Genomic DNA, 21,776 nt, shown 5'->3' with positions numbered 1-21,776 from the left:
ATAGAAATGTAGTGGAGTGAAAAGTACAATATTTGTCTTTCAAAGGTAGTGAAGTTAAAGTCATAAGTTCCCAGAAAAAATAATACTCAAGTAAAGTACAGATACTCAAAAAGTGTACTTAAGTACAATACTCAAGTAAATGTACTTAGTTACTGTCCGCCTCTGCTTCTGAGCGGTGCATGCGCAAAGCCGACCTCCATAGGTCATCCACCCGGAACTGCTTCCAGTGTACAACAGTGAGCGCAAGCTAGATTAAAGTGATTATTACATTTTGAATATGGATATTTTTCTTACAAAAACGCATCGATTCGCTACAGAAGGCCTTTGTTCATCCCTCGAAGCCGTGTGAGACACCCCTGGAGCCGTGTGAGACACTTTTTTTTTATGGTTGGGCGCATTTTAATTAAGTGCTTTTGGACTGATGCATGCAACACCCGCTGGGTGCCATGAAACAGCTTGAAAGATCAAAGACAATTTTTAATATAACTCCCGACTGGATTCGTCTGAAAGAAGAAAGTCATATACACCTAGGATGACTTGAGGGTGAGTAATTTATGGGCTAATTTAGATTTTTGGGTGAACTAACCCTTTAAGTCAATATTTCAATACAAGCAATTTTTGTAGATTAATTTTGTCTTTTAAGAAATATCAATTACTACTAAAATGCAACTGTTGCAAGTTTGTATATTTTTTATGTTTTTATGTATGTTTTTAGAGCCCCTCACCAAATTGTTGCCAGTGGGCTCAGTATATTGAGTGGTGCAGAAACGGGCTAGTCCCTCATTGTACATGAAGATACGGAAGGGGTCACAGCTAGTCACTAATACATAAATGCGCAGGTCAAACTTGAACCCCTCAATGATGAACGGCTGCAGAAACAAAGAATAATTAAAAAAAAAAATTATTCTATCTATTTTTTTATTTATTTTCAATCTAATTGGATATTAGATTGAGTTACCTTGGATATGTACACCTGGCAAATCATGTGTTCTCCCGGCCGAATATCTTTGTTGGACTTGGTAAGATAGATACCACGACCTTGGCAACCTGAGTCTGGCTTGCAGATATACGTTTTATGCTTTTTGGCTCTGGTGTAGGCTTGGAAGTCACTATAACTGAAGGACATTGAGAGAGTGGGGGAAAAGGCAAAAAGATTAAAACGTTCTTTTTATGCTTATTAAAAGATTTGATTGTATGATTGAACTCGAATCGACTCACTCTGCGGGGAGGCACCATGTGCGAGGAAAGATGTTGTACTCCTTCGGGAAGAGTTTCAGCATATGGTTCATATTGCGTGCGAGCAAGTCCTTCCTGCAGATTTCATTCATGCCAGGAAAATGGTTGATTTTCTGTGAAGGGGAAATTTAGGCATTTTGTAAACCAAGGGGGAACGAGTGAAACTGAACAGGACACTAAATAAGAGAAGAATGATTTTTGGCAGCAAACACCTGGTAACGTTTCATATCCATGACCCTGTCTAGTGAGACAGAGCAGTCGGTCCAAAACAGGGTCCAGTCTTCTCCTTCTGCAGCCTCTCGTAGCCCATATCTGCGAGCAGCCCGACGCACTTAAAAAACAAAACAAAAAAACATGCCATTGCATAAACACAAATGTTGTGTCAAAGCTTTAATATTACAGGTAATTTTGTGTGTACATTAATGAGGAAAAAAAATTAACTTAAATGATTTTAGCAAATGGCTGCAATATAACAAAGAGTGAAAAATTTAAGGGGGTCTGAATACTTTCCGTACCCACTGTATATCCAAAAATGTTTGGAGTTAAAATCACAGAGCAAAACTTACCACTCTCATATTTGCAGTTGGTGAGATTTATCCACAGTCATCTGAAAAAGAGGAAGAGGACAAAGAGACAGACCTGTGCATTGTTTGGGAGTTGAAAAGCTCTCGTTATCCACTACACAACAATTTTTGTTAAAAGGTCCCGTACCTTCTAATTCAACTTACTTCATCTAAACGATGATCAACATTTTTACTGTATTTATTAATCTAAATTAGTTTATTAAACTGCTACTGTTCATTGTTAATTCATGTTTGTTCATTATACATTATTGATTGATTAATTCCTTCATTCCGGGTCGTGGTCATTATACTTTTGCCAATGCTACTTTATACAACTTGAAATGTTAAAAATGCATGTTGGAATGAACATGAACTTAAATTAATAAATGCTGTTCATGTTCATTGTTAGTTCATGATACTTATTGCATTAACTAATGTTGTGACTTGTGCCGTATTGTGACTTGTTACAGAAATATTTTATGTACACTACTGTTCAAAAGTTTCAGGTTAGTACTTTTTTTTATTTTTAAGAAATTTATACTTTTATTCACCAAGATTGCATTAAATGGATCAAAAGTGACAATAAAGACATTTACAATGAATTATTAAAAGTAATTATTAAATTATTAAAATAAATTAAATTCAGTTTTTAATAGGGATGTAATGATTAACCGCGAGCCGGTTGAAAATCGATTAAAATATGTGACGATTCAAATCGGTTGAGATGCTAAACAAATCGCGATTCATTTAGAGGTAGGAGTTTATATGAAAGTATGTCTGAGGGGAATTTAGTGTCTTTAGAAAAGTTTAGATGGTATTTTTTCTTTTTATCTTGCCTCTGTATAATGCATATTAAAGTTCATATGTGCAGAGTTGCTTTGTTTAAATTTAGATTAAAAACTGCTCATGTTGCATGTATGCAGCATCTTTGTTTGGATCATGATTAAAATGCAGTGGTTGCCTCTCATTTTAAATGTTAAGAGCACAGACAACGCCTTAGTTTGTTTATATGAAGAGATTTTTTTTATTTGTGTTACTTATTTATTTTAATTTGGGGCTTGTTTTAAAATTTCAATTTAGGTTTGTTATTTACATTTAAATTATATTTAAATTGAGTCATTTAGCAGACACTTGTATCCAAAACGACTTACAAATGAGGACAATAGAAGCAATCAAAACCAACAAAAGAGCAATAATATGCAAGTGCTATATTAGTATATTATTATAGTGTTATATTTCAATTTCACAAAGAAACGTGCAGCATTTTGTCCAAGCAAAAATAAAAGGACACATTTAATTTATAATTTGTCTTAAATCTCATTTTGTTAAAAAAAAACGTGAATCGAATCGAATCGTGAAATCAAAATCGTGATTTGAGTGAATCGTTACATCCCTAGTTTTTAACTTTCTATTCATCAAAAAGTCCTGAAAAAATGTATCAGTTTTTAAAAAAAATAATAATATAAATGTTTTCAACATTGATAATAATAAGAAATGCTTCTTGAATACCAAATCAGCATATTAGAATGATTTCTGAAGGATCATGTGACTGAAGAAATGGTTGCTGAAAATTCAGCTTTGCCTTTATAGGAACGAATTTTTAAATATATTGAAATAGAAAACAATTATTTTAAACTGTAATGATATTCCACACTATTACTGTTTCTTACTGTATTTTTTATCAAATAAATGCAACCTTGGTGAGCATAAGAGACTTATTTCAAAAATATTTTCAAAATTTGACCAACCACTAACTTTTGAACGGTAGTGTATATGAACACCATAACAGAAATGGCTTACTTCTTCTTTCTCTTTTTCTTCTTGTTCGCTGCAGGCAGAGGGATTGGTGTGTTACAGGGCTCTGCATGAGTGTCACTTCCCCAGCCTTCTCCCTCCACCCCTGGATCAGGCTCACACCTCCACATTTCACTCACTGAGTGCTCCGCTGGTGTCCCCATTCTGAAAACAAACATAAAAGTTTGATGAAGACTGAGCGAAGCCTGAGAAACTTCTAGATTTAGTAAAACACCTGTTTAAGAACTTATGAGCTGAAAGACCTAACATCACTACGTGATGTCACATCTCCAATGTGAAACTTAATCAAGCCTATCTGTAGTGTGCGCATGTAAAGGGCAAAATGCTAAGGCTTAGAATCATATTTCTGTCCCCATTTCTCTCCATAGATGAGTACCCCACACCTGTCAACAACATGATTGAGGTTGTCACTTCATACTTCAACAAACTCATATTTTAAGCAATTAACTATTTCAATCGGTTAAATAATTTGACACCATTGATATAGACTTGACTTGATATTTAAAAAGAATAGGCACACATCTTGCACAGTGACATCACTGAGGTCCAACTCATGTTATAGGTGCTTCTGCAAGTGTCAGTTAGATGAGGGAACGAGAGTAAGACTTCTGAGAGACTTCTGAGACATCATGTAACTGTATTCTGATCTAGTGAACTAGATCATCCTGACCCTGACCTTTTGGCCCTGAGCTCAAATGAAATGGCTTTGCGATCTTATTAGGTAGGTAACATTTGTTCAGCTAGAAGGAAAAATAAATAATAAACACATTTTCAAGGAGAACCATCTCACCGTGATCCATTAAATATTACAAGAAAAACACAAAATGACTTTTTGACAGCACTGATCAAATGTAACATTTAAAACCATCAATTTATCCAATAAAATGTAAACATTTTATAACTGATTCAAAACTTACTGTAACCCGTGATCTCTTCAGAAGGAGGGCAGCAGTGCTGGCAGTCAGATCACAACCCTCTAAGATGGAAAATTCTCCTGTCCACACCGATTAGCTTTATCTGTCCAGTGGAAGTGGCTTTCATCCTCCCCACTGCGAGCTGTCGTCTGGGTACTGGCACGTAATACCTGACAAAAAGGAACAAATTCGCCTCTTCTGTGATGGGTGGCCCAACTTGGATATACTTACAAGCTGACATGCTGAAACCTCAAGATCAAGTGACCTATTAGAAACACAGGAGACCTAAACCTGATACATGAACATGAAAATGAAGGCCAGGACGTGAGCAAGAATCAGAGAAGAAAGACAATCCCTACTTGTCAAACGTGATGAGAAAAGTGGTTGGTTCGTTGAACAAACAAGCATATATATAAAGAAGTTGTTGGTTACACTACACACTACACTCTGATCTGCACAATACAGTAAGATGAAATAAGATAAGTTCATATAATAAGGACATCCGTTCAAACTCTGCATAGTTATGAAAGTTTCTTAAATATATAAAATTCCTCAATCACTAAAAACAAAATAGATAAATCAAAAATGTAAATTATCAGATGAATAATTAATGTTGTAACATTACAAGAAGGAGAAAGCAAATAAACACATTTTTTTCCCCAATCCACCCTGAAATATCCTGACACGGAAGTAACACTCACACTGTAATTATAGTGTCTTTAAGGCACTTTAAAACAATCTAAAGGTATTTTAGGACGTTTTATTCTTTGAATAACTAACTAATCATAACACATAAATAGTTTTGAACTACCTTTTTGCAATGTTGCAAGCCAGGCTAAACCAAAATAATGGCGCACTTGATTCCCTTGCGTTGCTAGTCAGTGCACGACTTTCCCTGTACAATTGCCATGGCAACAGAACACGGTTAGCCAGCTAGCAGGCTAATATTCTTAATTAAATAAACTCAGCGAATAAACTCAATGTGTCCAGTAGAATTAATGTACACCCCTGTTACTGTCCTTGTCAAAATGCAGCGGTTTCAGCGGGGGCAGGATCACGGATTTTCATGGCTCACGTTTTTTTTTTTTTCCATGCTTACAAATGTTGCCAAGTGCTCGCTGCAGAACACATGATCCAGGGGGCGTGGTTGGATCCAGATCCAACTCCTCCTACCTTACATATACCTAAACCTACCCGTCTCCACCTAGATTCCTAAACCCACCCCTAAACCTAGATGTGGATCCAACCACGCCCCCTGGATCTTGCGTTCTGCAGTGAGAGGCTACTGGAGAGCTCTGAAAACGAAATGAGAGCGCGAGGTCAAGGGAACAGAGCCGTCCAATCTCACTTCACGCTTGCAAATACTTGATCTCTGATTGGTTCTCACTCTGGCAATGCCAATCTTTTTTTTTTTGGATCATCAATCCTGTTTGTCTTGTTGACATCGGATGAACTGTTACCACACACACACACACAGATTAAGAAATTCCTGCTTCAGGTAATTTACCATTTTAATAAGTACGATGACATCAACAAAGGAGAGTGTATTTTGGGTCTTTTTATTCAACTTACATTTTTGTTTCAATCTTTCAAGTAAAACAATGTGGAATTACAAGGGAACATAAGGAATGTAACAAATTAGAATAGAGACAAATAAAAATAAGACCATCACCATATTCTACTAAATACCCCCCACACATCTGTCTGTCCAAAAAGGGCAAAGAAAGCTATCTTACAACTCACTTGACTGCCAATGTTCAGCAAAAAAATAAGATATTTCTCTTAAGAAGCTCTTTCAGGTGTTTCCTACCGGCCCAGCATCGGTCCATTCATAAAAAGGACCAATACTCCAGAAATAAAAATAGCGGACAGTAGCAAATTTCACTGGAGAACTGATTTCAGTTTTGGTTGCACATAAACAGAAATTGTGTTGTTACAAAGAAGGGTGGAAGAGCTTATTACACTTAAAGCACTACAGATGACCAAACTTCTATACGTTAACATGGATCCTTGTATGGATCAACAGGCACTCTCATTTTATCAAACTCATTTAGATTCTGTGTTTGAGAATACAATTTAATGTGTAAAGATGATCATAATGACTAACACTTTGGGAAAGAGATAAGAAAAATAGCAAGATGTTGTCTCCCATTTCTGTACTGCTATAAAGCAAAATGACAAGCAAATTTCAAGATTCATCACAAGCTCAAGAGATACACTTACTTTAGAGCTTACAAAATGCAGTAAGGTAACAGTAAAGACGTACTGACAAGTTGATGTTCTGAAGAAAAATAAAATCCTAAACAACAATGCAATCCTCCAATGTCTGGGACATTTCAGATGTGCAAATGGGGAAAAGCAGGCAGCAGCAAAATTTTAAAGTAATGGACTGAAACATTACACAGGACAGGTGATCTAAGCAAATAGTAACTCCAGCATAGTGTAGAGAGAGAGAAAAAAATAATCACATTTTTTATTTATTTTTTTTAGACCTGCCCTCTTCTTCATACCCTGGAAGATAAAGAAGATATTTTCATAATTTATCAACTGACTTGAAACAAAAAAAACAGTCAAAACAGCTGACAAATGTTCCAGAATGCAACAGTCTAAAAACTTTACAATTGTACAATCCCCACTAAATAATTTCAATGTAGCATTAATGAATTTCTTCCTCATCAATACCGTTTGCAGCACTCGTAAACTTTGTAAAAAGTGTACAATCTATGCGACCAATCTTTTAACACATACTTCACATTGTACTTCCAGTCTTTCAGTCTTTATGATTACAGTACATAGTGTGAACAAATAATAAATCTTGCCTCTTGCCCAGCTACTTTGAAGCTCCAAAGTCTTTGTGGTAGGGTAAAATATTATCCAGGTTTTAACTCAAATTATTAGGACATATTTTTAAATAGGTGACCAAATCTTCATCATTGTCCTGAATCTATAGACCCTTTCCACATTATAAATGGCTTGACTTAAGATAGCTGAGAGGGCAAAGGCGAGGTCAGATCTAATCACAATGTGCAACAGATCTCTTTTTTCCGTCTTGTCTCATACAGCTAAACCATGGCCTTTAAATGAAATTGACCCACTTTCCTCCCAAAAAATAGTTCTTGTCTAACTCCTTGTTTAAACCTAAAGATAATTTCTCTGTACCCATCACGTCTTGGAGTGCCGGTTTTGGGTGGATGAAGAACGTGTGTTGCTAGCTGGAGTACGTGCCTGAGCAGCTGCTATTGCAGCTACACTCCTGAGAACCCTGTTCAGGGTCCCGTCGCTGGATCCAGCACTCAGTTCAAGTTTGTCCTGCTTCTGGGACCTCTTCTCTTTCCTGCTCTCCCTGCCTCTGCCTCCATCACTCTTATGCCAAATACTTTTGCCTCTCTCTGTATCACTACCAGAGGATGCTGCCCTGGAACGAGAGCGGGTGGGCTCTGTACTCTGCGAGCTCAAACTGTGGGTGCGCTGGCTGCTGTTGCTGCTGCTGCTACTCCGACTTCTACTGCTGCCTGCTCCTCTTTCACTACTTATACTACTGCAGGCACTATGGCCTCCTGAAGACCTAGTCTCTCTATTTTCATCTTCACCTTCTTCCTTCTGATCAGATGTCTTTTTCTTTTCTTCTTTTTTAACCCTTTCTGTTTCCAAGGGGGGAACAAGGCTGCCCGGTCGCTGCCGAGTGGATCGAGCAGAAGAAGAGGACTGTGGTGATTCATTTGACTGATTGGGGGTTTGCCTGCCACTCCCTGCTTTACTGTTAGAAATCTTGGGAGACTCCTGTCCTGTTTTACCCTTGGGTTTACTGCTTTTTTCAGAGGACAGCGGTTTGCTTTGTTGTGTAGCAGTCTTACTCCTGGGGCTGGGTGTGTCTGGTCCTCTCCCCCTCATTGCCAAGAGCTTGGCAGCAGCATTAAGGGCTGAGCAGCGTTTGCCCAGTACCTCAGGTTCAGGGGAGGCTAAAGTATTGGGTTGTGGGCCTGCAGATTTCCGGGTTACTTTTGAACACGTTTCACCACTGGACTCCCCTTCTGTGGTATTGGTGGTTTTACCCTTCTTGTCTGAACTCCCCTGTTGTCTTTTACTGCTCTCTTCATTTTTATCAATCACGCCACCTTTCTCCAACTTCTTTTGAGCCGATCTTGTCAAACATCTTTTTATGCTATTAAAGTCTTCAGAGTCTGAAGATGAGGAGGAAGAGTTGGACTGGTGCTTTTTGTCAGACTCTTCTTCATTTTTTTCTTTTTCAGACTTTGTATCTTCCTGTTTCCTTTTAGCTGGCCTCCTACTCTCTCCAGCCTTTTTGGACTGGGATGATCTTGTTCCACAGGAGGATACAGAAGATGGGGAAGAGGAACGGACTGACTCCTGGCTGCTTTGCCTACTGATGCTTCGTTTTTTGGCAGAAGTTCTGGTCTCTTTATACTTTCTTGACTCCTCTTCTGATGGCTTATCAGGTCCATCAATCTTAGGGTCATCATGGGACTCGATATCTGAATTTGATGAGGCAACTCCTGAGGCACCGGGTGTCTGTTCCTTTGGCAATCTAACCAATTTCCTTCTTTTTAGCTGAGATAAGATGCCGTCTTTTTCTCCTGCATCATCCTCAGCAACACTGTCTATTTCCATTTTCTCTGTCTCCCTAGTCACAACCTCTTCCTCAGTTACAACCTCCTCCTTGGGTGAATGTTGGCCTTCATGATTATCAGCCATGGTCTCCACTGGCATGTTTTTGGACTGAGAAGAATCTGCATCTGTATAATTGGATGTGGACAAAGAATTAGTTGTTATCTGATTAGTGGTGGATGGAGATTGTGAAGACGTTGAAGACATTTTGTGAGATTCAAGTGCTGAATCTGTTGCTGCTTCGATGTCTGTAGTTTGAGGTTGTGAGGGAGGAACAGAAGTTTGATCAGACTTAGGTGTGGATTGTTGGACTGTTGACACAGTCAGTGTAACAGTAGGTTCTTGTGCCTCCGATTTAAATGAAGATGATTCTGGCTTAATCCCAGAAGTCAAAGAAGGTGAAGGAGAAGGTTGGGTGGATGACTGATGAGTGGGAGTAAGAGATACAGCTATACTGCACATGTGTTCTACAGAGGTTTGTGGAGAGTCTTCAGTTGTACTGGTTCTGTGTAAGGGCTGTGAAGTGACTTGAGTCAATGTATTTGAGGACTGCAAATGATCTTTTTGCTGATTAACTGTGAGTGAAACTTCCTTGATTTCTACAGCAGTCGCGGAGACCTTTGAAGGCTCTGAAGATGCTGTGATTTCACTGGTCTCAAAAAGTACAGGTGTATGGGCAAGTTCCTCTTCGTGGATGGAGACAGTACAAGTGGGAGGCTCTCTGAGAGGACTTGGAGGATGTAGTGTAGGGGAAGAAGCTGTACATGTCTGAGAGATTGTTGCTGGTGAAGTGTTGTGTGGTGAAGTTTCAAATGTACTGGTGTCAGAGTCAATGCATACAATTATGGGGTTTAGATTGGTGTGAGTTTCACCATGTGAGTCTACACCAAGTTCTGATGTAGACGATGACATATTTTGAGAGTCTCTATGCATAGAATACAGTAAATCAGATGTAGTTTTTTGATTCGTTTCAGAATCTAGTTTAGAAGATGATACTTCAGCAGCATTTGAGGGTGAAGTGGGGTTGAGTGGAAAGCTTATTGGTGAAGTATTACTGACAGCAGGCAAAGTCACAGGCATAACATTGGACCTTGACAAATTAGGCTCCTGGGAGGAAGGAGCACATGTAGAAGGAGAAGATGGGGATGAGCTTGTAGTTGTGGTGGAATCTTTACGGGGACGACCCCTTTTCCTTTTTGGTGAGTGAGAGGGATTCCGCTCAGGACTGGTTTTCTGGGTTACTGGTGTCTTCTCTTCTCGCAGCTCTAGTGCCTGTGGGGGTGTTTTAGGTGGCCTGCCCCTCTTGCGCTTCATTGCCATAGAGTCACTTGGAGCAGCCCTATCCTTGTCTGAATTTGTTTCTGGTTTCTTTGGTGAGAAAACAGATCTCCGATCCACCCCTCTACCTCGTCCTACAAATTGCTCTCCTAACTGTGCAGCCATTCGAGACTCTGTCTCAAGCCTTCGGCGTACTGGTAAGTTCCGTAGGACAGGCATATCTGGTGAATAGTGTGCTGGGGAACAAGGGTGGTGCCCTCTACCTGGACTAATCTGTAATGGAGAGGAGGCCTGATCCTGCTCTTGTGGTGGTGGTGAAGAAGCTAAGGATGTGGGCACTGATTTGGGAGAAGAGTCTTTATGAATTTGACTTCCTCCATCAGATGATTGAGAGGCTGGGTCTGGAACTGGCTCAGCCTGTTCAGTTTCCTCTGATGACCCCTCAGTGTGTGCTCCTCCACTTCCACTCAAGCCCCTCCGTCTCCGCTTGGGCTCTTTCTCTTCCACCACTGTGACCAGACGACCTGGAAGCTTTCGAAGGACCTTGGCTGATGGGGAATCTTCTGGAAGTCCCTTGAGGATTTCCCTTTCAGCCGACTGCCGCTTTCGTGGTGAGCGAGAGTTAGGTGATGCCAGAGTAGGAGAAAGGGGCAGCTGACCATCCTGTTCAGAGTGATGCTCAGGAGAACAAATGGAGTCTGATGACGCAGAGGTTCTCCTATCTCTCCTGCTACACTGTACAGTTTCAGACAGTGCCTCTCCCCCCTGCTCTTCACTGTCCTCTCTGCATGCAGTACAGGAGGAGGACTGATGGCCACTAGAGTTTTTGTCCATTGCAGGAGATGCAGCAGCTGAAGGCACAGAGCTTGATGGGGAGATGGGCTGCTGGTGGGGGGATGGCACACATCTAATTTTTGGGTCTGAACCCCGCATAGTAGGGGACAAAGCTGTTGAATCTGAGAGTTGCTGGTTGGTTTGAACTGTCTGGTTTTCTGAAGATGTAAGGGACACAGATTCTTTGGTTGTCCCTCGCCCTCTCTGACCACTGCAAAGCTTCTCGGGCACTTCTCTGTGTAGGGGCGACTTTTGTTTTGACTCAAGGGTTTGGCTCATATTGCATTCAGAGTTCATCCATGCTCCCCGCCTGCCTCTCTCTGGGGATGGCTGGGTTAGGGATATATCATCAGCAGGTGTCCCTCTGAGTCTGCCACTAACCCTTGTAGAAGGTGCACCTTTCTCTTTGTGTTTGCGAGGGCGACGGGATGGAGTAGGTTCCTCAGTACTGGGAGGTATGGAATCCTCTTCATCACTGTCAGATGACTGATGCAGTTTCAAACCTTCTTCCTTTGCCTGATCCAACCCTTTCCTTGCAGCCTCAACCTGCTCCTGTCATAAGAAACGGTGTGGGTATAAGTGCTAAAAGTTTATTCTACCAGAAAGTAATGAAAGGTTGGTTACTGGTTTAATGATTACCTCTGCCAGCTTCAGCTCCTCTTTGCAAATATCTTCAAGGGAAGCCTCAAGGAAATTCATGGCGTATCGCTCTATGGGAGTGAGCTGTTAAGAACAGGGATAATTGAAATGAAGTGAAAAATGGTAATTATGATTTAAAAAAAGGTTAAAGTGATGCATCAACTGAAAAATCACATTCTACTTAAACACTCTATAAAGAAAAGGCATAACTATCATGGCTACCTGTTCAACTAGGGCAGCGATTTCCTGCTCAGCCTTGGAGAGCTCCTCCTCTTCCTGGTCTCTGCTGTCACCATCATCCAGAGGGATGTTTTCATTAAACTCTGCAAGCTCAGCCACCTGCTCAGCCTTGGCTTGAGATGCAGCCACTATATCCTCTTCATCCTCAGCACGACACAGGGCCTAGTATTAGGAACACATTGAAATCAAATTTTCAGTGGTTTGTAACAAATGAAACAAATTTCTTGCAAACAAATGGATATATGCAATACAAAAAAATTGATATATTCAAAATTACCTGTTCCAAAATAGTAGTTTGTTGTTTATTTACAGACTCATCATCATCTGACTGAGGCACACTCAATTCAGCCTCTTTCCTCTCTCCCTCTGACACATCAAACAACTCCCTGATAGTTTGCTGTGGGAACGAGACAATGGGGGAATCAATCCTTCCAAAATTTAATCCAGGCTAGGATTTCACAATGAAAAAAAAAAAAAGATTAAAATTAAGCCATACCTGCTTGAAAAAGGTAGTGGTAAAGTTTCCACCTTCAATTGCCATATCTCCCAACATCCTCTTTTGATTGGCTTTTTTCAAAATATTTTCTTCAACTGTGCGTTCACTGATTAGCCTAAAGAAATATTTTCAATGTCAATGTGCTTCCATTATCTGTATATTGTTAAGCATTTATTTAAAAAATAAATTTACTAAACGTAAAAAAGTGTTTAGTTTTTCCATTACCTATAGATGTGAACATCTCTTGTCTGTCCAATTCTGTGGCACCGGTCCTGAGCTTGGGCATCCATGGTTGGATTCCAATCACTGTCATAGAACACCACTGTATCTGCCCCAGTCAGATTAACACCTACACCTCCACTGCGGGTGGACAGGATGAAGCAGAATATGCGACAGTCTGCATTGAAGCGCTCCATCAGAGCCTGAAAGGTAGACAATCATTCCAATAATGTCACATATGAGAGACAAAAACATATTTTTATATGAAAATCACAAACACACTATTAGAGTACTGGTGTGTCTAGAGTACTAGAGTTACCTGTCTCTGTTCTACACGTGTACTTCCATCCAACCGTAGGTAAATGTGCCCATGGTAGTTGAGGAACTGCTCAAGTATATCCAGCATACGTGTCATCTGAGTGAAAATGAGGACTCTGTGCCCTTCTGCCTTCAATTTTCTAAGCAGGAGGTGGAGTGTCTGCAGCTTACCTGCACACAGATAAACAGCCAATTAACGGTCTCTTCTATTTATGATTTTATATTTTTTGGTACCTACACAAATGTTTATTATGTATAAACATGGTAAATCTAATAAGAATGAAATCCTTAAATGCACACTGCACTGGGATCACAGTACTTACCGCAATCATACTGAATAAGCCTCAAGTCAGGGAAATGTGTCCTCATGTTACACTGTATGCGATGGAGCGTTTGTGTAAGTGGGGAGAGATGGGAAGATAGAACAGAGGACATATGGCCTTGCTGGTGTCTGAGGGAGGGAGGTGGGTGGCAAGTGTGCATGGTGATAGGCTTTGCTTCCACTGGAGGAATGACAAAAGTGAACCTGTGGAATGAGGGCACGCATTTAAGTGTGGCACTATTATTTTCAGCTGCAATTTCTATATTTAATTCTAAATTCAAGTTTAGTGCAAGTTTGAGCGCTTTACCTTTCTATGATCTCAGAGAGAAGTTGAAGCCTCTCCTCTGAGTGGTGGATGGCTTCCTTCAGGACTTGGCTCTTTTCCAGGAAGCTACTGGTATGGTGTGATTGAGCAGTGAGGCAGGAGCTATAACCTGAGTAACTCCAGTTGTTTATAACAGGACGTGGTGGAGATGGACAAGGGCCTGGGAGGAAGGTTAGAAAGTCCAGCACCTCATGGCCATACACAGGGTTAGCACTGCAGTGCAGATCGTTGATGCGCATGATTTGAGAGATTCGGTTGTCTCGCTGAGCCTTTCGGCAGTCTGCAAGCCATGACTGTCAAAACCAAAGTAACAAATATGTGAATGGGACAGATACAGACAAACAACTAATAGATCACAAAAGTTATATACCAAAAATAAGGGTTAAAATACTGTGCAAATATGCAATTTCCTCTGACCTAAATGCATTATGATGTAGTTACTGATTCTTGCATTAAGAGGCATCTATATTTGCAAAGTGTTACACCCTCTGATGTGGGTTGTCAGAAGACTAAACTGAGATTTAAAGTGGAAACAGTGTTATGCATCATTTTGAGTTTAAGAATTAATAAATCAATTTAAGATTAACTCTCCATTTATTACCATGTAGAAGGGGGAACGTGGTGGAGGTGGCGGCTGAACACGGGGACGCTGAGATGTTGACCCACTGCTCTGAGATGAGGATGCAGGCTTAGGAGTGCTCATGCGCAATGTAATCACATCATTACCACTGTCCTCACGTACTAATGATGATTTTGCCTTTGTTACTGAAAAGTACAAAGTATTGAATTGCTTAATTGTTCTACTTGATATTCTTTTTTCTTAATATTTTGCTTGAACTTGGGTCACAAACTCTCAAAACCACATCTGGGCTCAACTTACCTGGTGGTTCTGGGGCTGGTGGTGGTGGTCCCTGCACTACTCTCAATACAGGACGAGTAGGTGGAGTCTGGGAGGAAGCAACAGTTCGAGGTGGAGCAGCATAAACCGGAGGCCGTTGTGGAGGCTGTGAAACAGTGGGTGCTCTAAGAACAGGGCTTGAAGTGCCATGTGGGTGAAGGGTGACCGATTGAGGAGGAGCAGGACGAGGAGAAGGAGGCACAGCCAGAGTCGGGATTGACCCTCCTTCTTTACTTGGTGCCTGGCGTACAACAATCTTTACAATTCCGGGTCCACTTACCATGGGTGTTGGGACTGGAATTAAAAACAAGGAGAGTTTAGAAACTACACAAGTATTTCACCTGGAAAGAAAGTTCAGTTAGACTGGGCACCAGACCATGGATTACAGTAGCAGAGCTATCAATGAAATTTCCGGCATTATTAAATACACTACTGTCCAAATGTTGGGGTCGGTAACATTTTTGTTATTTACAATGTTTTTGAAAGAAGTCTCTTATGCTCAAAAAAGTTGCATTTATTTAATAAAAAAATGAAAAATATTACTAATCTTTAAAATAACTTCTCTATTTGAATATATTTTGAAATGTAATTTATTTATTTGATGGCAAAGCTGAATTTTCAGCAGCCATTACTCCAGTCTTGTCATTTTTCTTCAGAAATCATTCTAATCTGCTCAATATGGTGCTCAAGAAAGATTTTTTATTATCAATGTTGAAAACAGTTTTCAATATTTATTATCAATGTTGAAAACTTACATTTCAGCACATTACAGTTGTGCTGATGTACATACATTTCTTTCTTTCTTTCTTGATGAAATAGAAAGTTCAAAAGAAAAGCATTTATTTTAAATGGAAATATTTTGGAAAATTATAAATGTATTTACAGTCACTTTACCAATTTTGTGCATCCTTGCTGAATAATTTTTTTTTCTTTCAAAAGAAAAAAACTGACCCCAAACCTCTTAAATGGTAGTGCAATAATTTAGTCTCTTAACTCTGGTGAAATATGGAAAATTACAACTTCACAAATTTAACCTGCATACATTAGACTTAAAGGAACAGAATAAAACAGAAAATGAGAAAAGGAAAAATTCTGAAATGAGAACACTGCTTAATCCACTCACTCGTAAAATAAAGAACAATTAAATAAAATAAAAACCAAACCAAACCATCTCAAACCTCATGTGCCTTCTACAACATCTGACTTAAAATGTGCAGTGGTGTTTGCACTTATCTATTTCAAATACCTTCATTCAACAGGACCTATTGAGTTAGTAGCCAACAAACCATTCGAATAAGTGGTCACATGCAGTTAGAAAAAATAAAACCTGTGCCAGAATACATGCTCTGCTGAGCAACAGGTAGTGTGGTACCCAGGATACAGGCTGTACCCAAACAAGGATGAACTCAAGGACAGCGCCAGTACCTTGAGTAACGGTGAAAGGTACTGCTAGTCCAGAGCAGGTTGGGATTGTGCTGGTTGGGTGGGGATTTGCTGAGCTGCTACCTGACTGACTAACTGTGTGAAGAACTGTCACCTGAGCTGGCTGACTAATAAGGTGGTGCTGCCCACTACTGGAAACCAGATGCATTACATTTCCTAAAAAGCACAACCACAGAAGAAAGTGTTAGGTCATAGACCACACCAAACACTCAAAGAAAGACTGAAGGCATGCAGGAAAAAGCAAAACCTATCCATAGCAGGTAGTGGATTATTTACACGCACAGATTATTAATCTATTTATGTGGAAGGCAATGGATACCTTGGATGGGTCGTGGCTGAGGAACAGGAACCTGGTTCAGAGGAGTCCCAGAGAGTGTGAGCTTGTTGCCCTGTAGCTGGAAGGTGACTGGTTTACTGCCCTGAGAGGACGACACTGGTCGGCCAGCCAGGGAGGCCAGCTGAGCGATACTCACAACTTCACCGGCTGTACATTTTGACAAATCAAAGAAAATAATTTAACTTGTTTATCGCTATGAAAAAATGAAGTGTGATAAAATGGACTTACATGGCAAACGAGCCTGCATATCTGGGCTGAGAAGGACCCTCTGAGTCATAATGTTGCTTGGTGGTTGAGGGGGAGTGGACACAGTTGTGACGCTGGATGGTCCTGAGGGGCGTACAGTCACTGGCTGGGGGGCTGGCGGCCTGACTGCAGGTGCAGAAGGGACGTTGCTAGGAGCCACTGGAGTTCTTGGAGCAGCAACAGGAGTAACAGGACAAACTGGAATGAGAATAAAAAGTTTTTCTCTTTCTGCAATCACATGAGTGACACACTTGCTGATTAGGATGTTAGACTTGGCCCCTTGAACTGACCTTGAGGTGCTGGCTGGGAGGGAGTTTGGGAAGGGGTGACCTCTGTAATTAGAGGCTTTGGAGTCTGAACCGTCGTGGTGCTAGGACGAGGGCTGTTTGCTGATGAACGCCCATCAGATTTAGGAACAGGCTGAAGCATCCTGCAGAGAAACAAGAACATGGCAAAAATTTAAGACAAATTCTGAATATCTTCAATCAACTCAAGCATATATATAATACGTCAAAATTGTGTGTTTGACTATTTTGAACAACATACCTGTTGACTTTCATGCGAACAGGCTTCGGTCTGGGAGGAGGATCAGGGGACTCCATGATCTCCTGAATAAGCTGATGTGTCACTTTCCTCTGAGGCAGGAAAACATCTGCCTGGTATCTAGACACATGCTGCTCCAGGCCAATCAGGTCAAACAAGGACAAGTCACAGCGCTTTGAAAAAAACAGAGACATTTTTGTATTAACCGTCACTGAGGGTCCAGAAAAGAAAAAAACAAACATTAGAAACTTCCTGAAAACAGAAATGTATAAAAATGTGTCAAGCAATAGATATTTGACCATTTGCATCACTTTACCATGTACAGGTGCATCTCAATAAATTAGAATGTCGTGGAAAAGTTCATTTATTTCAGTAATTCAACTCAAATTGTGAAACTCGTGTATTAAATTTGAATTTATTTAGTACACGAGTTTCACAATTTGAGTTGAATTACTGAAATAAATGAACTTTTCCACGACATTCTAATTTATTGAGGTGCACCTGTATGTCACTGTAACATTAATGCACTCAGTGGAGAGGACCACTTTATTTACATGTGGGAATGATGAAAAACAAAAACAAAAAAACAAATACAGAGCAGGAAGTGTCCCAAATAATGATGAAAAGGTTTATCTGTATAGTGCTTTTCACCAAACTTACATTTCAGGAATATTGCCCACCCCCTATCCCTAGATAGAAAAAAATAGTAATGATAAGGGGTGTCCTACTCCTGGATCACCACAATACTGGAAAGTTTAACTTCAAACCCAATTAAATACCTGAACCAGCTAATAGAAGGGTGTATCTGAAATTGCCCCATATATCATTTTTCATTAACAATATAGTCCACTGAATGAAAACAAGTAAGCAAATACTGACACTCACAGTGCATGGGTGTTCTCTAGCTGCATGCTAGTTCATTGGTTATACACTCGTTTTTGGGGTGCATTGTGGGATTGAATGAGTGCAATCGATAATGTCCACTATAGCACTATATAAGGGTATAGGGAAATTTTGGATAGCCACTGCCTTCGTGATTACTAGAAACTATCATGCAAGTGTGTTGGGGTAGGCTGTATCTAAACACAGCAGGACAGTGGCCCCCCAGGACCAGGATTGAACACAGGATTGAATATAGCTAAACAAGCACACAGGACAGTCAAGGTTTAGTAAATGCTGTCTTCAATCATTTACCTCAAAAGGTGAGGTCTCAAGAGCCCGCTGAACCAGTGAAGCAGTAGAATAGACTATGGCCTTTGTGATGAAGGGGGATTGTATGGGCCTTGGATCAAACAGGTTGGGGTGATTACACACTTTCCGCAGCTGCATCAGGATGTTGATCACAGACATGAAATGACCGCTGGCTAAAGTCTCTCGAGTCCTGGGAGTATATGGTACAGGGCAAAAAAAAATAAGACAGTAAGTAAAAACGTAACCTAACACCTGAAGTATGAATAAATTAGTCAATCAATTATCATCCAAGGCCTGAGTTTGGAAGTTATTATCAACAAAGGAAAAATGCCTTTTCTGCTTTCTTTACCCCACCCATGTCTGTTTGCCCTGGTTACTTACGAGGCCTGGGCCATGAAGTCATCATAGAGAAAACGCTGTCTTTTGGAGAGTCGACAGCGCACAACATGCTCATACTTTTTTGGCATTTGTTTCTCCACATCTGCTTTGATTCTTCGAAGCAAAAAGGGTCTCAGCACCTAAAGAGAGAGAGAGATGTAGGAAACTTATGTAAAGCTAAATGCCTAAATGTTTCCCTGTAATATTACTAGGGATGTGCGCGACGACTAATTTGACTGTCGTTTAAACGAAAGTTTTGTATCCGACTGGTCGACTAGTCTAAAAGTAAGAAACCCCCAAAAGATGGGAATTATAAAATCCTGTTTTTTTTTTCTCTGTCGTGTAATCGACTATTGTTTTCAGTGTCGACTATTAGGAGCTGTACCATTTAATCGACTAGACCCGCACATCCCTAAATATTACATATAAACACAGGCAAAAATCATAAGAGAAACATGGGAACTATGATTGTGCTGCTTCCATAAATGCAATAAATTACATAAGTCCTACATGATTCATAAACCGGTACTACCTTGTGAAGCCGTTTGACCAAGCCCTCGTTGTACTCCTGGCTCCCTTCAATCATCCCAGTGAGTGGGTTTGAGAACCACTCCTTGAACTCACGATGGGACTGAAAAACGTGCGGCATAAGGAAGTGCATAAGAGACCACAGCTCCATTAGACTGTTTTGGAGAGGGGTACCAGTGAGCAACAGTCGCCTCTGGCTGCATGGAAAACAGAGAATTGAGTGAAAGAATAAAACAAACTCATTACATCCTAATCATTAAATGAGTTTTTCCACATAAAACGTAAAGAAACAAAAGTCAGAATGGGACCCATAAATGATCAGGTCCTTCAAAGAAATGAATGTATACAAGTACCTGTTGAAATTTAGCAGGCTTTGCCAGCGCTGGGACTTAAAGTTCTTGATGTTCTGGGCTTCATCCAAAATGAGGTACCTCCAAGACTTACGTCTAAAAGCCTGATGATCTTGCAGTACTAGCTTATACGAGGTGATGCAGACATGGAAAGCATTGGGTTTGGTCCAGCCCTTACAAAAACAAAAAGGAGAGAAAAACAATTATAAAATCATGAGGACTGAAAGGCTAAAATTCACAATAATTGTTTTAAAGAGTTTTGTAAAAGTGTATTTAAAATATCTTAATTTGTAATAAGAACTATTATTGCATTCATTACTTGTCTCTTGAGTTTGCGCTCCTTCTGGCTACCATAGTAGGTGAGGATTTTGAATCCTGGGCACCAACGTTTCAACTCCATCTCCCAGTTGAGCATTACACTGGTAGGCACAATGATCAGATGTGGACCCCAGTTACCTATAAAAGGAAAAAACAAGAAAATGTTTGTTCATCTGCACTATATCCACTATATTTTCAACACACATCATAGGGAAAGGAGTACTTATATCATCAAGTTCCTCTGCATGGTCTCCATCTCCTTCAATAACTTCCTGGGCCGCAATTGTGTCTTCTTCATCTTCCGCTGAAGAAAATAATGAAGTAACACAAGTTGTATATTTCCATTCAAATCAATATGACACCCAAGTTAAGTGTCTATCTAAATAAAACTCTACTAACCATCTTCTTCATTGGCACTAAATTCTTTGTCTTCCTCTTCAACCGTAGATGATGTAGTATACGAGGCTTCTTCTTCTGATTCAACGTCCTGTGCAATTAAAATTAAGTAAAAAAAGAAGAAAAAAATGCCAGACTCTAACAAGCTGATGTGAACAGTGATGGACCACAATCACCACATTAATTGGAGAGTCCAGACCGTAACATAATGGCTACGTAAAACCAGCTGTTTTGGAGTTGATCCTGGGAGACTGCTGTACCTGGGGGAAAGTTAAAGTACTGAGCAGCTGGTCCAGAGGCAGAGTGCCCTCCTCCCTTAGTAACTCTATCTCTCGTCTCTGTGTCTCTGCATCATTTCCCTCTTGTTGCTCCTCTACTTCTATGGTCTCTTCATCATCCTCCTCCTCACAAGGTGGCTCAAAGTCTCTATCTGCAGCAGAAAAGGGACAATTTAGGGCTGCGTTCCAGTCTGTTTTTTTATGCCCTTCGCTCGCAAACTTCCCTCCGTCTCGTTTACTCGGATGTACGTCATTGATTGCATTGCATGAGTGCCCACTTCTGGCGGAACCCTTGGAATGGGCTGAACTGGAACGTCCTAAGCCCTTGATCACTTGGAATCAGCTATGGAGTTGGTTTATTGTTTACATTTTTTCCCTTATGAATTTGTTTGGTGCAGCATTCTATATGTATATAGGTATGTTTGGGCTGTTATAAATGTAAAAAAATTTTTTTTTTATATATTACAGAGTTGTTTGAGGTGGGGATAAATTAAATGCGATCTGCGATGACGTCACAATCGTGTTGCATTGTGGTCTATGGAGCGGCCTGAAGTGTGCATATGAAGCAGACTCGCTCCCTCGGTCAAAATCGAGGGGTCGAGGGTCTGTCCATATAAACTTCCCTCGTCCACTTCACGAAGTGGAACGCACTTCAAAATGGCAGCGGGGATTCCCCCGAGGGGAAGTGCTTAGGGAAGTTTGCGAGTGCGTGTCTAAAAGTGGAGTGGAACGCAGCCTAGATGTCTAAACTAAGTGAATACAAAGTGAAAGCAATAACTTCCTGAATCATGTGGTCAAAAATATATCAAACCCTATTGCCACAGAAACACTCACGAGAGTAGATTTTCAATTCACTAATTTTATTACAGCACAATCTACATGTACAGTCATGGCCAAAAGTTTTGGCAGTGACATAAATTTTGTGTTTTGCAAAGTTTGCTGCTTCAGTATTTGTAGATTATTTTCCACACGTTTCTATGGTATACTGAAAAACAATGATAAGCATATCATAAGTTTTAAAGGCTTTTATTGGCAAAAAAATATA

General features: G+C 40.2%; 2 protein-coding genes across 3 annotated transcripts in view; both read right to left on the bottom strand.

Moving 5' to 3' along the window:
• LOC107727303 (tubulin polyglutamylase ttll6-like) overlaps window positions 1-5,522 on the bottom strand; it is a 14,708-nt gene extending 9,186 nt beyond the window's left edge. The window contains exons 1-8 of one of the 2 annotated variants that reach the window (XM_016537132.1): window positions 5,340-5,522; window positions 4,532-4,698; window positions 3,600-3,758; window positions 1,803-1,840; window positions 1,449-1,567; window positions 1,219-1,349; window positions 959-1,115; window positions 726-869 (exon numbers count right to left, since the gene is read on the bottom strand). In XM_016537132.1, coding sequence (XP_016392618.1) covers window positions 726-869; window positions 959-1,115; window positions 1,219-1,349; window positions 1,449-1,567; window positions 1,803-1,840; window positions 3,600-3,757 — 747 coding nt within the window. In that variant the 5' untranslated portion in view covers window position 3,758; window positions 4,532-4,698; window positions 5,340-5,522. Of the gene's footprint in view, window positions 1-725; window positions 870-958; window positions 1,116-1,218; window positions 1,350-1,448; window positions 1,568-1,802; window positions 1,844-3,599; window positions 3,759-4,531; window positions 4,699-5,339 lie in introns of those variants that run through there. The other variant, XM_016537133.1, reaches the window with a different exon arrangement.
• A 1,200-nt stretch (window positions 5,523-6,722) lies between these two features.
• LOC107727294 (helicase SRCAP-like) overlaps window positions 6,723-21,776 on the bottom strand; it is a 27,832-nt gene continuing 12,778 nt past the window's right edge. Inside the window, exons 9-32 of the mRNA XM_016537121.1 lie at window positions 20,714-20,883; window positions 20,457-20,544; window positions 20,281-20,361; window positions 20,059-20,195; window positions 19,743-19,912; window positions 19,394-19,586; window positions 18,865-19,001; window positions 18,487-18,673; window positions 17,296-17,465; window positions 17,040-17,179; window positions 16,732-16,947; window positions 16,486-16,650; window positions 16,149-16,322; window positions 14,706-15,017; window positions 14,427-14,590; window positions 13,808-14,118; window positions 13,502-13,704; window positions 13,180-13,349; window positions 12,867-13,063; window positions 12,642-12,756; window positions 12,423-12,542; window positions 12,128-12,307; window positions 11,906-11,989; window positions 6,723-11,818 (exon numbers count right to left, since the gene is read on the bottom strand). Of these exons, the coding sequence (XP_016392607.1) occupies window positions 7,691-11,818; window positions 11,906-11,989; window positions 12,128-12,307; window positions 12,423-12,542; window positions 12,642-12,756; window positions 12,867-13,063; window positions 13,180-13,349; window positions 13,502-13,704; window positions 13,808-14,118; window positions 14,427-14,590; window positions 14,706-15,017; window positions 16,149-16,322; window positions 16,486-16,650; window positions 16,732-16,947; window positions 17,040-17,179; window positions 17,296-17,465; window positions 18,487-18,673; window positions 18,865-19,001; window positions 19,394-19,586; window positions 19,743-19,912; window positions 20,059-20,195; window positions 20,281-20,361; window positions 20,457-20,544; window positions 20,714-20,883 (8,012 nt within the window). The 3' untranslated portion in view covers window positions 6,723-7,690. The remainder of the gene's footprint in view (window positions 11,819-11,905; window positions 11,990-12,127; window positions 12,308-12,422; window positions 12,543-12,641; window positions 12,757-12,866; window positions 13,064-13,179; window positions 13,350-13,501; window positions 13,705-13,807; window positions 14,119-14,426; window positions 14,591-14,705; window positions 15,018-16,148; window positions 16,323-16,485; window positions 16,651-16,731; window positions 16,948-17,039; window positions 17,180-17,295; window positions 17,466-18,486; window positions 18,674-18,864; window positions 19,002-19,393; window positions 19,587-19,742; window positions 19,913-20,058; window positions 20,196-20,280; window positions 20,362-20,456; window positions 20,545-20,713; window positions 20,884-21,776) is intronic.

This window comes from Sinocyclocheilus rhinocerous, unplaced genomic scaffold, assembly GCF_001515625.1.
Source record: "Sinocyclocheilus rhinocerous isolate Xijiao unplaced genomic scaffold, SAMN03320098_v1.1 scaffold186, whole genome shotgun sequence".
Lineage (NCBI taxonomy): Eukaryota > Metazoa > Chordata > Actinopteri > Cypriniformes > Cyprinidae > Sinocyclocheilus > Sinocyclocheilus rhinocerous.
This window is presented reverse-complemented; position numbering and strand designations above follow the sequence as displayed.